This window comes from Chaetomium fimeti (assembly GCF_033439085.1).
Source record: "Chaetomium fimeti strain CBS 168.71 chromosome Unknown B0H64scaffold_15, whole genome shotgun sequence".
Taxonomy (NCBI): Eukaryota; Fungi; Ascomycota; class Sordariomycetes; order Sordariales; family Chaetomiaceae; genus Chaetomium; species Chaetomium fimeti.
In genome coordinates, this window is record NW_026944343.1 from 20516 (window position 1) to 35124 (window position 14609).

At 58.8% G+C, this 14609-nt stretch overlaps 4 protein-coding genes across 4 annotated transcripts; 2 read left to right on the forward strand and 2 right to left on the reverse strand.

Annotated features, from left to right (window-relative positions):
- Positions 1 to 286: 286 nt before the first annotated feature.
- Positions 287 to 1464, forward strand: B0H64DRAFT_368915 (uncharacterized protein; the record flags this gene model as incomplete). Its single annotated transcript, XM_062801991.1, has 1 exon — positions 287 to 1464. The coding sequence occupies one exon, from the start codon at positions 287 to 289 to the stop codon at positions 1367 to 1369; it is 1083 nt and encodes a 360-aa protein (XP_062653633.1). The 3' UTR covers positions 1370 to 1464.
- A 491-nt stretch (positions 1465 to 1955) lies between these two features.
- B0H64DRAFT_453040 (uncharacterized protein) lies at positions 1956 to 4821 on the forward strand (the record flags this gene model as incomplete). Its single annotated transcript, XM_062807220.1, has 5 exons — positions 1956 to 2304; positions 2402 to 2652; positions 2733 to 2863; positions 3270 to 3696; positions 3748 to 4821. Coding segments are annotated over 5 exons (2232 nt in total), but the record flags the coding sequence as incomplete, so codon positions are not given.
- A 791-nt stretch (positions 4822 to 5612) lies between these two features.
- B0H64DRAFT_378876 (uncharacterized protein) lies at positions 5613 to 10643 on the reverse strand (the record flags this gene model as incomplete). The annotated part of the gene is made up of 3 exons (XM_062802611.1): positions 5613 to 5647; positions 5897 to 7981; positions 8033 to 10643. The coding sequence occupies 3 exons, from the start codon at positions 10641 to 10643 to the stop codon at positions 5613 to 5615; spliced, it is 4731 nt and encodes a 1576-aa protein (XP_062653635.1).
- A 2076-nt stretch (positions 10644 to 12719) lies between these two features.
- B0H64DRAFT_447426 (uncharacterized protein) lies at positions 12720 to 13817 on the reverse strand (the record flags this gene model as incomplete). The annotated part of the gene is made up of 1 exon (XM_062806999.1): positions 12720 to 13817. One exon carries the CDS (start codon positions 13815 to 13817, stop codon positions 12720 to 12722), a length of 1098 nt encoding a protein of 365 aa, XP_062653636.1.
- Between the last annotated feature and the right edge of the window lie 792 nt (positions 13818 to 14609).

Here is a 14609-nt window from a genome sequence, read left to right on the forward strand (position 1 = left end):
TCCGCATCTTCCGTCTCATCTCTTTTGCAACATAATATGTACCTGATTAGCATCGCTAAATGGAAAAGAGAGGATCGATACTTCATTCTCCCCTGAGTCCAAAAATGGCCCTGTCGAGGCGCGTGGCCATACCGCTTTCTTCTGATCATGTGTTGAGCATAAGGATAGAATCTATTAAACCGAATGACAACAGCATTAACAATCCGCTTAGTTTCAAAATGATCCTCAACCATTGAACATGGTGTATTGGGCCGGGTCAGGTTGGTAACATCGCTTAGCAGCTACCATGGCAGAGTATTCATTTGACAAGTGGAAGCCATTATTGCAGAAGTTTGAAGCCGTCCGCTGCGAGATTGCGGAGCACACTCTCTCTACAGGCCTCGGTAACATTCGCCGCTGGTTCCCCGAACCCCTAGAGCGACAAGCATATCGCAACTGGAAATACACCCGCGATCGTGCGGCGTGCCGTGCCCGGTTGAGAGAGGAGGAGTTTGTTAGACAAGTCGATTCGATAAGCTTTTTCAACAACAAGGTCTGCGATGAGCTGCTCGAAGCTATGAACACGTTTCGTTTTAGCGTCGTCGTCCCGATGGGATTCGATGGCAATATTATCTACCGTCTTATGGTGGAAGTTCCCAGTCTCCCAGCCCATCCGCGGGAGGTTCCTGCGACGGTGCACTCTAGCGATCTACTGCTAAGATGTTGTTTCCTTGGAGTGAATTTGACGGTCCAACCACGAGCGGTATCCTGCCGTGACAGTACATTTGGACCGATCCCACATCCCGACTTATCCACAGCATCGACACGACCGGGCAGGGGCGATAACACCGATGGGCCCGGCTTCGTATGCTTCCAGCTGGGGACACTCGAATATAGCAGACGCAGAAAAAGCCGGCGGGGTCCCTGGACCGACGGGGAGAGCGACTTGCCCGACTCCAGGTGGAAGAATACCGGCTTCGTCGCGGTGGCGAGACTGAGTCCGTCCGGGCGTACGGATGGCATCTACGCTATCTACAACATGTTCATGCTACGCGAAGCCTACGATCCCGATGAGGACGACGAGGACGAGGACGACGCGTACGACGAATATAGCGGAGATGACGCGGTAATGGGGCCGCATCCATACTCGGGTCTGCCGTCCGCCTACTCGTTGGGCGAAAACGCAGGCCGCCTGTTCTGGTGTGCAAAGCTCGGTCCGAACCTCTCAAGCTTTGGCAAAGACCACCAAATGGTCTGGACGGAGAAAACCGAGCACCCGGTCGAAGTGGTCCGGGTGAAGAAGCACTCGAAAACCCACCAAATTTTGCGAACCACGGTTGACGAAAAGATCTGGCCGTCCGCTGTCGTAGGAGACCAAACCTCGACTTAGGGACGAAATGACTGAGGCTGCCCCAAAACCCGAATACCCCATTGACTCTACCTAGTTATTTCGAGTTTAATCCTCGATTTCTTTTCCTCGTTTCCATTTCTTGTTTCTTGTTTCGTTTTTTCTTTCCTCTCGTTTTTTTTATTTCTTATTTTCGTCTCCTTTTCTCGTCCACTTTTCTCGTTTGCTTTTATTTTTTTTGCGAGTTATTTCCTTCCTTATACTCGATCTCTTTTATTTGTTTTCGTTTAACTTTGGTTTTTTTTTCTTCATTTCTTTTTGCTTGAGTTGATCTTTTTTTACTTTCGTACGTTCCCTCTCTATCAGAGTTCGGCGTTGTTTTGGCCGAGGTCCTTAACTGCCGACCCGAATGCGGCATGCGGTGTTCGGGTTGGAGGCGGGCCCCGGAGGAGCATTCCCGGCGCGGCCCACACGGCAATTGTGTAAGCGAACGGCGTTCTTATCCGGACAACGTCCATTCCACCGTCCCGTCGATTCTCAGTCACAGCAAGACCCCACCCTTCCCCGCGCAGAGTATCGCACATTACGAGCCACCAAAGCCCGACCCCATGGCCGCCAAGTCCATCATCGTCACCGGCGGCGCCAGCGGCATCGGCACTGCATCGCCATCCTCGACCTCAACGCCGCTACTGGGCCCGGCGTGGCCGCTGAGGTGGCGGCCGAGTTCCCGCGGTCGGCCGTGTCGTTCCACCCGTGCAATGTCGCGTCCTGGGATGAGCAGGCGGCCGCGTTCCAACAGGCTTTCAACGAGCACGGGGGCCGCCTCGATGTCGTGGTGGCGAATGCGGGGGTGTCGGAGCAAGGGGCCACGACGCTGGTGAGGCTCCCGCTCGATGGGGGTGGCGGGGGGGAGGACGAGGGTCGGTCGAGGCCGGGGGTGGCGACGCTGGAGGTGAACCTGCTGGGGACGGTTTACTGTGAGTGCGAACGTGTTTCCTGCGTTGGCCGGGCTTCAATGTGTTTGGTGAGAGTTGCTGACCTGAGGTTTTGGACTTTCGTTTTTTGGGCGGACAGCGGTGAACCTGGCGGTGCATTACATGAATAAGAAGCCCAAACCGGGAGCGGGAGGGGCGTCGAGAGGATCCATCATCTGCACGGCATCTAACGCGGGCCTGTATCCGCTTCCGGTTGCGCCTTTGTATGCGGCATGCAAGTTTGGCGTGGTGGGGCTGGTGCGGTCGACGGCGAGGATTATCGAGCAGGCAGACATGCAGATTAACGCGCTCGCACCTGCCGTGTTGGGTACGTGGCCCCATCCATCTTCAGTTGAGTTTTGAAGGAGTGAAATTCGTGGAATGAGCAACTGACCCTCTTTTTACAGACGCTAACATCGGCCCCCAACAAGGACTTGTTCAAACACATGACGGTCACTCCCTTGGAGACCCTAATCCGGGGCGTTGGTCAATTTCTTCGAGACCCGACTGTCTCGGGAGCCGTGGCTGAAATACACGGGGACACGGTATTTCTGGGATCTCGGTTACGCATGATGGTAGCGCCTTCTTCCTCAGGGGTCGCTGGGACAAAGGAGCTTGGTTTAATCTCTCGACGGTAATAGTTTCGTGCCGACTTCCGATTCGGGGCCTGAGAGATTCTTTGTCCTTACAGAACCCTCCAAACAATGCCATCGCGTCTCGTCTCCTTTGTCCCAGAGCGCCGGAACATGACAATCCGATTGTTTTGCAACCGAACATCCCCATTATCTATGCCGCCTTCATTGGGGAACCGATGCTTGCAGCGAAAACGGAGCGCCTCTTAAGCACTGCCGCCTGCCGCCTGTTGAGCCCTCTTCCCGGATCCGCAAAACCTTTAAAAACGACATTGTCTCAGAAAAACAAGAACTAGAACGGTAAGGAACACGTTTCAATTCTCAGGACAAGGCTAGCTACCAATATCACACACAGCCGAGACAGCAAAACACTGAAAGAAGAACCGACAAGATGGACATTCGAACCGAGCCATTTCGAAGACCAGGGAAAGCACCGCTCCTTTGGAACCGCACCGTGTGCGACTGCCATTGGTTTTACCAGTTTTACCTCTGTGGATGCCCCGATCGTGTCACACCCATAGGGAATGGCCGCACCAGGCACGAACCTTGCTACCAAGGGTGCGAGGTCTGGTACAAACCCAAGTGGGAGCAGGTAATAAACCTCACCACCGGGTTTCGACACAACCCAAACCCGCCCCTACGGCCGGAACCCAGCGTGCTGCCGTTCCCCTGCCACCGTCACCTGATGGAGTCGCGCATCTTTCTATCTGCCGAGGAACTCCATACCATGAGGAACCGGCTCATGGACCCCATGTGGAATCCCGTGAGAGCTGCGCGCTTGAACAAGAACCACAAGATGCTGCGAAGGTTCCAGGAACAGAGCAGCTCCTGGGAGGACAAGAAGCGGGCAAGGGAGGAAGAAGATGACGGACTCCTACCCCCGCCACCGCTTAGGCGGAGAATCCTACGACCCGAGGCCGAGGAAGTTATCCAGCTCCAGCCTCGGCTGGGAGATCTCGTCCTCGAGCTGCGCTGCACCCCGGACGACCACCACTACATCGACCCTCCAGCTCCCAACGCGGGGCTCACACCTTCCCCACGATACTCTTGGCAGATCCCCAGTGGTCAATCAGCCTTCCCGATCCCGAATGGGCGCCGTGTGCTTCTAACGCCGTCCGGGCCAGAGCAAGACGACAATCGGAGCCAACAAAACAGTCGCCAGCGCAGCCCGCCACCTCCCTACATCGCCCCGCCGGCCTACACTAGAAGCCCCCCCGGACCACCACCGGCCCTCGCAGCACCACAGGAGTTGCCCCCACCGTACGTAGACATCACACCAGCGGCACCACCCCGGGCGAGCGCCCGGAACACGAGCGGGCCTCGCCGCTCCCGAAACCACTTCTCCTCCCTGACCTGGCTCCTCGAAGAGCAAGCCATCGACCTCTGGCGCCAAGACGGCTACCACTGGCACAGCGCCCCAGTCAAGCGCGAGGCGATAACGACAACCAGAAAACAGCAAAAAAAGAAAAAGAACCAACCATCCAGCACCACCCTCACCCACACCCTCACCAACCCCAACCCCTCCCCCTCCTCCCCACCCTCCCTTCCAGCCCTTCCAGCCCTAGCAGCCCTCGCAACCGAAGCCGACCCCAACCCCGCAGCCGACCCCGAAGCAGCCGAGCTGATACGGGACGTGCTGTACGACGGGCCGACGCACACGGGCTACTTTGGCGGCGCGTACCGGACCGACCCGGAGGTGCTGCACCAGGCGCGCGCCGTCAGCTGGCAGCGGGCCGGGGGCGCGGCCGGCCTGGCGTGGGCGCGCCGCGTCGGCGAGGCGTGGGCCGCGTCGCTGCTGCCGCCGCCGCAGGGGCAGGGGCAGGGGCAGGGGCAGTTCCAAGGGGGTGGGGGGGGCGGGTGGTGGTTGGGGGGGAGGTTTAGTATGTGAGTGTCTGTGTGTGTTGTTGTTGTTGTGGTGGGTGGTGGTTGTGGCGTTGTGTTGTGCATAGGGGTGTAATAATGTGATGGTGGTGGTGGGTGAGGCAGGTGAGTGAGTGAAGGGGGGGGTTTGTGAATAGTTGGGAATCGGAGATTGGGAGATGGAGGGCGTTGGTTAATAACTAATTAATAGGCCAACAGGGTACAAGGAGTCAGGCGTTGTCGAAGGGCAGGCAGCCCAGGAGTTTGAAAGGTAGGGGAAAGCGTAGAGAGTGTTGACGGAGTTATAGTTTCAAGGCAACAACTGGTTTGTTCCCGCATTTCATCACCGCCCCTACGGCTGAACAATGTGTAATTAATGAGATATCCTCTGGACCAAAGACCCCGACCCTGGCCGTAATGACATGAATATGTGAGACTATCCTCTACATTAGAAGTACACGTATATATATTATATAGGGAAATAAAGCCAACGATGGCCCCCACAGAAAAGAACGCTATGCTGCAACAATGGAACGACACGCTGTGCTGTGCTCTGCTCTGCCGTCAGACTGGAACCCGCTCGCTCCGCAAGGGAGAAACAACAGCGAGGAATTGACAAAAGAAAAAGCGAGACAGTCGAGTGTCGTCTCCAACCCAAGGGGCCGCACCCCCGTAACCAAGACCAAGTCTATCGATCATTGCGTCATGCACGACCCATCCTCCTCCTGCCCAGCTTTCCCACGTTGCTCCTTCATCGCCACAACCTTCTCTCACACACCTTAACCCAACACGTGATCTCTTTCCAACCACACTACACCGTCATACCCATATCCTACCCAACTCCTCATCAACCCCTGTGCATCGTGCATACCAACTCCCATCACCCTTTCTCCAACGCCAACCCCCCCCCCCCCCCCCAAAACCCAAGATCACACACAACCCCAAAGCAGCCCTCATCCAAACTCACCTCCCCCAACCCGAAGGCGGCACCCCCAACCCCCCAACCACAACCTCCTCATCCCCAACCCCACCCACCACCCCTTTATCCCCCAACCCCCCCACTTCACCATCACCATCACCCTCACCATCACCCTCACCCTCACCATCCTCCACCTCCCCCCTCGCCGCGCGCCTCACCCCCTCCCGCTCGCGATAAATCTCCGCCTTCCTCTCCCCCGCCCCCCTCAGACAATCGACATACGTCCGAAACTTGACGATCTCGCGCAGGAGGTACTCGCTCTTGCGCTCCCAGTTGGTCATGGCCTTGGCGGCGTTGGCGCTGCGCGGGGAGAAGGCGCCGAGCATGGGGGAGCGCAGCGCGTTGTGGGCCTGCAGGTCGGCCTCGATGGAGCGCACGTACGCGAGCAGCGAGTCGAGCTGCTCCGGCTCGGCGAGCGGGGAGGGCCGCATGGATTGCGTGGGCGGCGTCCAGTCCGTGATGTGGATCCGGTCGCCGGGGAGCTTGTGGTGGGAGGAGGAGGAGGAGGGGGCGCCGCCGCCGGTGGGCGGTTGGTGGTGGTGGTTGTGCGTGGAGGTGTTGGTGAGGTGGCGGGGGAGGGTGCCGCCGAGGACGCCGGAGGAGCCGGAGCCCGGGCGCACGGCGAAGTCGAATGAGGCGGAGCGGATGGAACGGCCGGATTGCATGGATGAGCGGCCGATGCCGGCCATGTTGGCGGCTGCGACGGCGGCGGCATTGACGGCGCTGCCTGGCCGGGAGTGGCCCTTGGCGCTGCTCGGCGGGCGTCCGTTGACGCTGGTGGTGCTGTCGTTGGCGGCCGCGGTGGTGGAGGCGGTCGTGCCGCTCTTGATGATGGCGTCGCTCCAGCCGTACTCGATGTTGGATATGCCGCCGACGAGCGGGTGCGTGCTGAGGCGGGCGCTCCAGTAGTTGGCGGTGCTGACGAACTCTTTGCAGATCTCGGGCGTGCCGACCTGGAAGAGGTGCACGGCGCCGGTGGGGAGGGAGAGGGCCCAGACGTGCGGGCGAGCGCGGGAGTAGCCCGGTGGGGGGAGCGCCGAGGCGAGGGTTTGGCGGAGCGAGAAGGTGCCCTGGTTGGTGGCGTTGTCTTGCCAGTTGCCGCCGCCGACCACGGCGCCCTTGGGTGGATTCGCGCCCAGTCCCCGGCGGTTCTTGTGGCGGAGGGACTTGTTTGGCGTGAAAGAGAAGAGGCTTAGCTGCCCCTTTTGGATGACAGCAAACACCTCTTGCCAGTTGCGGTCCCGAGCCCGCTTGTCGATGCCGTCAAGATGGTGCTTGTGGGTAACGATACCCTCCTTGACCCAGGGCGGGCCAGCAAGCTCCAAGGACTCGTCCTCGAGCAGCTGCTCGCTCTTAACCTCGTCCTTGAGCGACTCGAGCGCGCTGTCCTCGCGGATGATGGCCTGGCTCAGCGCATTGGCAAAGCCGATCGACTGGTGGAAGTCGCCGCGGGGATACGATGAGCCGAAGGAGTCCATCGACATGGACGTGTGGGTTCTGCCGAGCGAGAGCTTGCTCCAGGTTGCAGACGAGTCGGTGGGCGTCCAGACCGAGTTGCCATCCTCAAAGCTAGTCCTACTCGATGAGAAGCCGGTGTTAAAGCCTCTCGGCCGGGAGCGGCTCTTGGAGTTCCACCTCGACGAGTTCGCCTTGGCCACTTCGGAAACCCTCCCCCGACTAGACGCGACGCTCTCCGATGGTGCTTTGCTTAGCACACTGGGCGTCCGCTTAAGCATTCCCATGACCGAGAGGCTGCTGGGGGTCTGCGGGGTAGAGTCGGCGCCAAAGAGCGGCAGGCGATCGTCGCGAATCGAAGCGTAGATGTCCTTGAGCACAATTTCGACCTGGTTCTCCCAGGCGCGGAGCGGCCCGTCAAACGGCGATTTGACAAGCGGGCCACAGCTCTCGCCCGGTGCTTGGTCGGAGAAGACGCCCAGGGCCGAATTAGGCCGCGCAGGCGGTTTAAAAGATGCTCGGAAGCTGTTGTGCTTGAACTCGTCGGATGTGCGGCTATCACCATCCAAATTTCCCTTACCCGGGAGGATGCTGGGCCGATCGAACGCATCGGGGACCGAGTCCAGGACAGCCTGCCTGATGGTTGTCATGGTGTTCTTGATGAACTGGCTCCTGGTCATCTTGTGGTCGATGTCGGCCATGTGGAGATCGGTGTTGAGCAGGATGATCGAATAACAAATGGTGTGAATGACGTCTTGAGAGTAGTTAGCAACCATCAACGCAAGAGCGTCTGATAGGGACGTACCGGTAGATTTGAAGCCGTGGTTGGAGTTGCAGTCACACCACCGCTTCGAAAAGGCGACCAAGATGCGGTCGACCTGCTGCGTTTCGGCTCTGAGGAGTAGCCGCTGGCACACCTGCCGCAAGCTGGCCACGGCGCTCTGGCCCTCAAAGTCGTAGAGCTCCATGTAGGCTCGCAGGGTCCGCTGGCGCACGATGCCCTCCTCGCCCATCCAGGCTGCTGCTCTGTCCTTCTGTATGAACTCCTCGTTGCCTTCAAATATCTTTTGTGCCTTTTGACGATCATCCTCGGTGGGGTCGCCGACCACAACCTCGGGCTCGTCAATCGACTTGGCCGACTGGCTAACTGACTCACCGGTCCCCATGCCCTTCGGGCTGGGCTCCGCGCTGTCGATCCGCAAGCTCGGCACACTATGCTTATACATGATTCCACCACCAACTTCGGGTGTCAGGCCGAGTGTGTTGGAATCCCGGCGGTCGGCCGGAATGGATGGCGACAGCTTCGGCTCCGCCCGCGCCGACAATCGGGCCTCCCTGTTCAGATTGGGGACGCTCCTGGACTTGGACACGGCGGGTGAGGGTGATCGTGAGCGGCCATCTGGCCGCGGCTCCGGTTTAAGGCCCTTCTCACGGGGCTCAGAACGCGGCGTTTTGCGCTGCCGCACGGGGCTGTCCTCGCTGTCGCTGTTGTCCCTCAGGAACGATTTGGGCGGCGAATCCGCAGGCGTGTCTGCAGGCTGACGGGTTGGAGTGCCGGCGGGACGGGGCCCCGTAGGCTCGGGGTCAACTTTGCGAATGACGGCTTTCGGGCTCGGCTCATAGTCGGGCGAGAAACCCCTCGGCATGCGACTCTCATCCTCTTCGACGGCGCTCCGCCCTGTGTTATCCTGAGCCTCGTGGGGCTCAATGGAAGGCAACGGGATGTCGGCAGACGTCTGTACAGAGGAGGAGAGTGGGCTTTCCTGCAAAAATGGGTCCATGGCCCGGCGTAGGCTGGTGATGGGGCTCGGCTCGGGCTTTGCAGAGAGTGCCTCGACCCTATCAGGAGGGAGCTTGACCACGGGCACGACCGGCATCGGTGGCGGTTCCGTATCCGTAACCGAGTGCTTCCGCCTCCGGAAGAAGGAGGATGTCTTCTTTTGCAGCGTATGAGCGGTCGGTTGTTGTGACTCGCGGGGTGGCGGGGTGGAGGATTTGGGCTGCGAGAAGGTCGAGACCTGGGGCGAAGAGGCCGCACTCGATACGGCCGTTTTGGACGACCCGAACATGCGCCTGAAAAAGCCTTGTTTCTCTTTCGGTTGTGGGGTCACGCTCATGGATGACGGCGGGAGCACATCCTTTGCCTTTTCATACCCGACATGTGGGGCGGGTGCCGAGTCAAGATCGAGGACTGGGAGCGGCGGTGCATCGCGTAATGGGTTGAACTTGGGTTCGGGCTTGCGGCCGACGGTAGCGCTCCTCGAGGACCGGGTACTGCGCCGTCGTTCTGGGCCAGCAACCTTTGCAGGCGAGTTCGGGCCCGTTCTGGATTCCGACGGCGGCATCACAGGCATTACAGGCATTGACGGAGCCGTGGTGAGCTTGCGTGGCCCGCCTGGCACAGTCGGGGTCGGGGCGGCGTCGTATCCGTCGTTGAAAAATGAGTTGGGGAATTCGACCTGCCACGGGGCGGGCGAGGGGCGCTGTTCCCCGTCAAAGCTAGACGACCTCCCGCCAAAACCGCGGGCCCAACGCTGGCTGCCCAAGACTTGGGCGTATCCTGCATCGACGCTCGTCGTGCTGCTGCTCTTGCTGCCCTTGCCGCCCCTGGAGTGGAGCGCGCGCCCCGGACTGCGCTGTGAGATCTCGCGCATGCTGTTGATGCGGCCCAATCCCGGTTGGTACCCGGAGCTGCTATTGCTGCGACGGCCCCTCGAAGATATCCTGCTCGCGTCGTCGGCGCCCTCAAAATCGGAGCTGTACGAGTACCCGTGTCCGTTGGCGCGGGCTGATCTCGAATTGAAGGTCGAATTGAAGGTCATGGCACGGGAGTCGTCGTTGTAGGACGGGTAGATGGCGGGCTCGTCAAAAGCAGACGTCGAGGGACCGAACGTGGTGCCGACCTGACCCATTGACAGCTGGTCGAGCGAGAGCAGCATGTTGGTGACGAGCGAGTCGCGTGTAACCTGGCGCGGGGACAGCGAGAGGTCGTGCGAATCGCGGGCGGTGGGGCGGTGTGGTTCGGGGCGGTCGTTTTCTTTGTTGGACATGCCGATCGGGATGTCGACGGGGGTGAGGCCCTCGAGGAATGTCTCAATGTCGGCTGTGTCCCGTCCTTGGCCCTCGGGCTGCAGATGCAGCGCCGCTCGGCCGCCTGTGGGAGAATCGCCGGTGGGCGTATGCGGGAGGGCGTTTCTGTCTCTTTCTCTGTCCCCCTCTCTGTCTCTGTCTCGGTCCCTATCCCTGTCCCGGGTCCGGTCCCGGTCTCTGTCTCTGTCTCTGTCTCGGTTGCGGTCCCGGTCTCTAGCACGCGGTGGCGGGGGAGGCGGCGGCGGCGACGAGGAAGTGTCGATGTTTAAGTCGGGTTTGCGCCTGCCGCTGCGGCGGGCAGCAGCAGTGGTGTCTGGGGCGGGCATGATCGGCTCCTGGGGAACGGCAGCGCAGCGATCCGGGGCTGGGAAAAGCAACAGGCGGGCGGTGGCACAAGCAGGCCGCTCAACGCCATCCATCCACAGGCTCTGGTCGGGAACCAATCTCGGGGGCACAGCCGGCGGCAAGCCAATGCTGCACTGTTGGGATGCACTGGCTTCGCAGCGCGTAGCGAGCGACCTGACGTGTAAAGAGTGTGCGTCTGTGTCCCGTTCCGTTTGGACAATGGGGTGCCCACTGTGCCACTGCCCCTGGGATTCTGCGATTGGATGCAAGGGTGCCGCAATAATTTAGCGAGATCTTCCACTGGGCACCCGGGACCCACTGATGTTCAGTGGAGAAAGCCAACAGTCTGTCAGATTCGGGAACTGTCGCGTGGTTGGAGGGTGGAAAATCGGTAAATCAACCATGGGCGAAGGGAGCGCAATCTTGAAGTTTTTATCAATTTTTGATTAACGCTGTATATGAACCGACCGACCTCCTGTTCTCTGCGTGCTATGGTTGCATCGCCGTGTTTGACGACTGCCGGCGGCGATGTCGAAGCTGCCGAGCTGCGTTAGCCTGTGGTCCGTTCCTGCAGCGCAAAAGCAACCTGCCCCTATTCCCCTGCAGCCCAGAAGAAAAAGCAACCCCCCTTCCTGGCATCGAGCCTGGCAGACGGGCCAATTCGAATCCGCGAGCGTTTGGCAAGATTTTCCTCGGGCAGGGATCCATGGATGGCACCGTCCTCCCTTGCATCAACAAAACATCAACATCAAGAAAAGTATTCGCAGTGCATTATCAGATGCAACTTGTTCCAGCAGAGTGCTTCTGCGTGCTGTTGATGCCGAGACAAGGAAGGCAAACGATGGACTTGTTTCCATTCTATTTTATGCTGCTTTAATTCGTTTACGTGTGCTTTCTGCAATAACTACGTGCTTTTGCCCTGACTGCCAACTGCAGCAAAGTGGTCCGGTGCTCGTGCGCGCTGGTTGCCAAGAGTATCTCACCTGCATCCTCGACCGAAGGGAATTCGGAAAACACTCGGCTTACGGTGTTGATGTCGGTCTTTTCTCTGAAGTATAATAATGAGAGGAACAGGTAGCCAAGGCGATGGCCCCTTGTACCCCAGCTCCTGGCTCCAGGTTTTGAGGAAGACCGACTTGAGGACCTACCCAGAGCTAACCAGGGTAACATTGTAAATCGTTACTACGAAGCACCATTGTCTCGCTTTCCATCCCACACGATCCAATACCAACACCGTCCATCACCGATTTTCTTTTTAACCACCATTTGTGTATCATGTTTGGCGGGATGACGGCTGCGGGCTGCATGCCCGATACAAGCCGACTTGTTTCATCCCATGCCACGTGTACGCCGTTACAACCAAGAACGTGCGGGGTTCTCGTGGTGGGGACGGGAAACTGATCCACACCCCTGCCTGGCCTTCATTGTCTCGATCGTCTCAAAACGGGAGTCTGCCCCACTGCAACCTCGACTACACAGCACTGCACGTTATGCCAACAACTCGAAAATGAGATGGCATGATTGAGCTTTGCCCTGGCAGTGTCACGGATCGAATTACACGGGTTTTCTATTCGACCAAGGCAATGGCAGCGGGCGAGCTTAGAGCATCGCGTTCTGTTCAATCACGAAAGCAAAGCAGCTCGCTTTAAAGATCGACCACTCCAATCATTAGAACTTGGAAGCCTCCGAGTCCGACAGTACTTCATGTTGTCTGGTAGTGAACGCCATGGCCGTGCTTCCATTGGGTGTGATTTAACACTAGGCTTAAAATATTACTGACGTCGGCTTGAAATAATACTGACAATTATTTAACTTGTAGTCAGTTTCAACTTTCATCCAAGGAGACAACACAGTCGGCCTAGACTACACATCACATCGCATATGTGACACTGCTTGCCACAAATCAATCAGAGAATCATGAGCGCAAAGTGATAGAGCTACGAAGAGTTAATTATATACTTTACGGAACTTGAAACCTAACAAATCGAGTTCCGGGAACCCTGAGCTGGTCCCCTGGCGGATCGAAACTTCAACCCCCCTCCCGCTTAACCCCCAACTCAATCCTCCACGTGCTCCTGGCTTCCCTCGCTATCGGAGCTATTGGTCTCTGAGTGCTCGCTCTCGGAGCCCCCGACCTGGGAATTCCCGGTTTTCCACCGCAGGGGGCTACATCTGACCTTCCACAGCATATCATACACCCGGTTCTGGAGGTGGGCCGGCAGGCGATCGATCCAGCGTTCCAGCCTGTCTTTGGAGACGCCACCGAAGCGCACCAACCGCTTCGACACGGCCATCTCCACCAGGTCCAGGAAGCAGGAGCCGCAGGACGGGCTGCCGCCATGGTCAGAGCAAGGGGGCACGCCCCAGCGCATCATGACCTTGAGCAGACGGTCGTCGAAGTCGTGGTGGAAGGGGTGGCGGTGGTCGACGGCGTCGAGGAGCGGGTAGATGACGCCCCAGTAGCAGGGCCCGCCCTGGCGGCGCGCGTGCAGGGCGCGCAGCAGCACGTCGTGGAGCATGCGGCCCGTGCCCAGCGAGTAGCGCAGCAGCGGCGCGTACCGCCGCAGCAGGAAGTACGTGAACCCCACGTCGCAGTCCGCCGCCGCCTCGTACAGCGGCAGCATCACCCACAAGTCCTCCACCACAAACGACAGGTGCGGCCGCTGACACCCCAGCGCCTCCGCCAGCTCCATCGGCCGCCGGAGCCTCTGCGTCACGCCGTGGTAGAAGGCGCGGTGCAGGTTGGTTATGCGGGGATGGGGCTGCAGCTCGCAGTCGAAGAAGTCGGCGCAGATCGATTCGTCGCGGTTGGGGACGGTGCCGGTGGGAGTTTTGGGGATAGTGGTGGGCGCGGCGCTGGTCTCGCCGTTGCTAGAGGGCGAGGTGATAGTAGTAGTGGTGGTGGTGGTGGTGCTGGGGGTGGAGGTGGTGGTTGCGGCGACCTCGTCCTCGTCACGGGTATAGAGAGGCTCGAACAGGATCCTGTGCATGCCGCGGCTGGTGAGGGAGAAGGCAAGGTACGAGCCATTTCCTAGGTGGGAAGCCACCATGAACAACAGCTCAAGGGGGAGGTCGAAGATGGGGTGGTGGCCCTGGTGGGGGGTTGCTGTGGCGCCAAGGGGGTTGGGAGCCTGAGTCGTCGCGGGGCTCGACATGGTGGTGATGCCGTTATTTATGTTCTTGTCGCCGTGAAGGGCTGTGAGTTGGGCTCTGGGGCTCTGCTATTGTTTCGTCTCAGTTAATGGTCTAAACATGCGACCGACAGCCATCCGGGGTTGCGACGGACATCTGAACATGCAACTGTTGTCTCAAGGGTGCCTCTGCTCACGGTCTTCGATCGCAAGGTCTTGTCCAGTCGGCCGATTCCGTCCGCACGTTTCGTAAAGCGTAAAGTGTGCTCGTTCTGTCAGAATTGATTGATTGTTTGTTCGACCGTGAGTATGTAAGAAGACAGGCTGTTGTTGAGAAATAAAAGGCTGTTAGCAAACTACTACGCATGGGTGGCTGTTTGCCTAATCCCCATGCTAGAGGACATTATGAATATTACGGTGGTTGTAATACATACCTCTCTTCTCTTAAACAGAAGTAGCTAGCCGCACTCGAAATGTGTGGTGGTGGGAAGTGAAGAAGGAAGAACCCAGTGGGAGAGTAAGGAGCGACCAGTGGCCAGGCAGGAAAGAGAGTAAATGCGTGAGATCTAAGAAGTTCGTTCTTCTGGGTTCCTTCTAGCAGTCGCTGAAGACTACCAGTAGTGAGGTGCAACTGCGTTTGGCCCCAGTTCCCTAGCCATTGCTCACTCAACTTCACACAGGGTTGAGAAGCCTCCCGCTGCCGGGAAGGAAGCGGAGAATAATTGCAGGTTATGCAGTGCTCTGATGTATATACCCTTCGACAGCCTGGTTTCCCGGGCAAGTACCAACACGGTGTGTGCCTCTGATGGAGGAAGC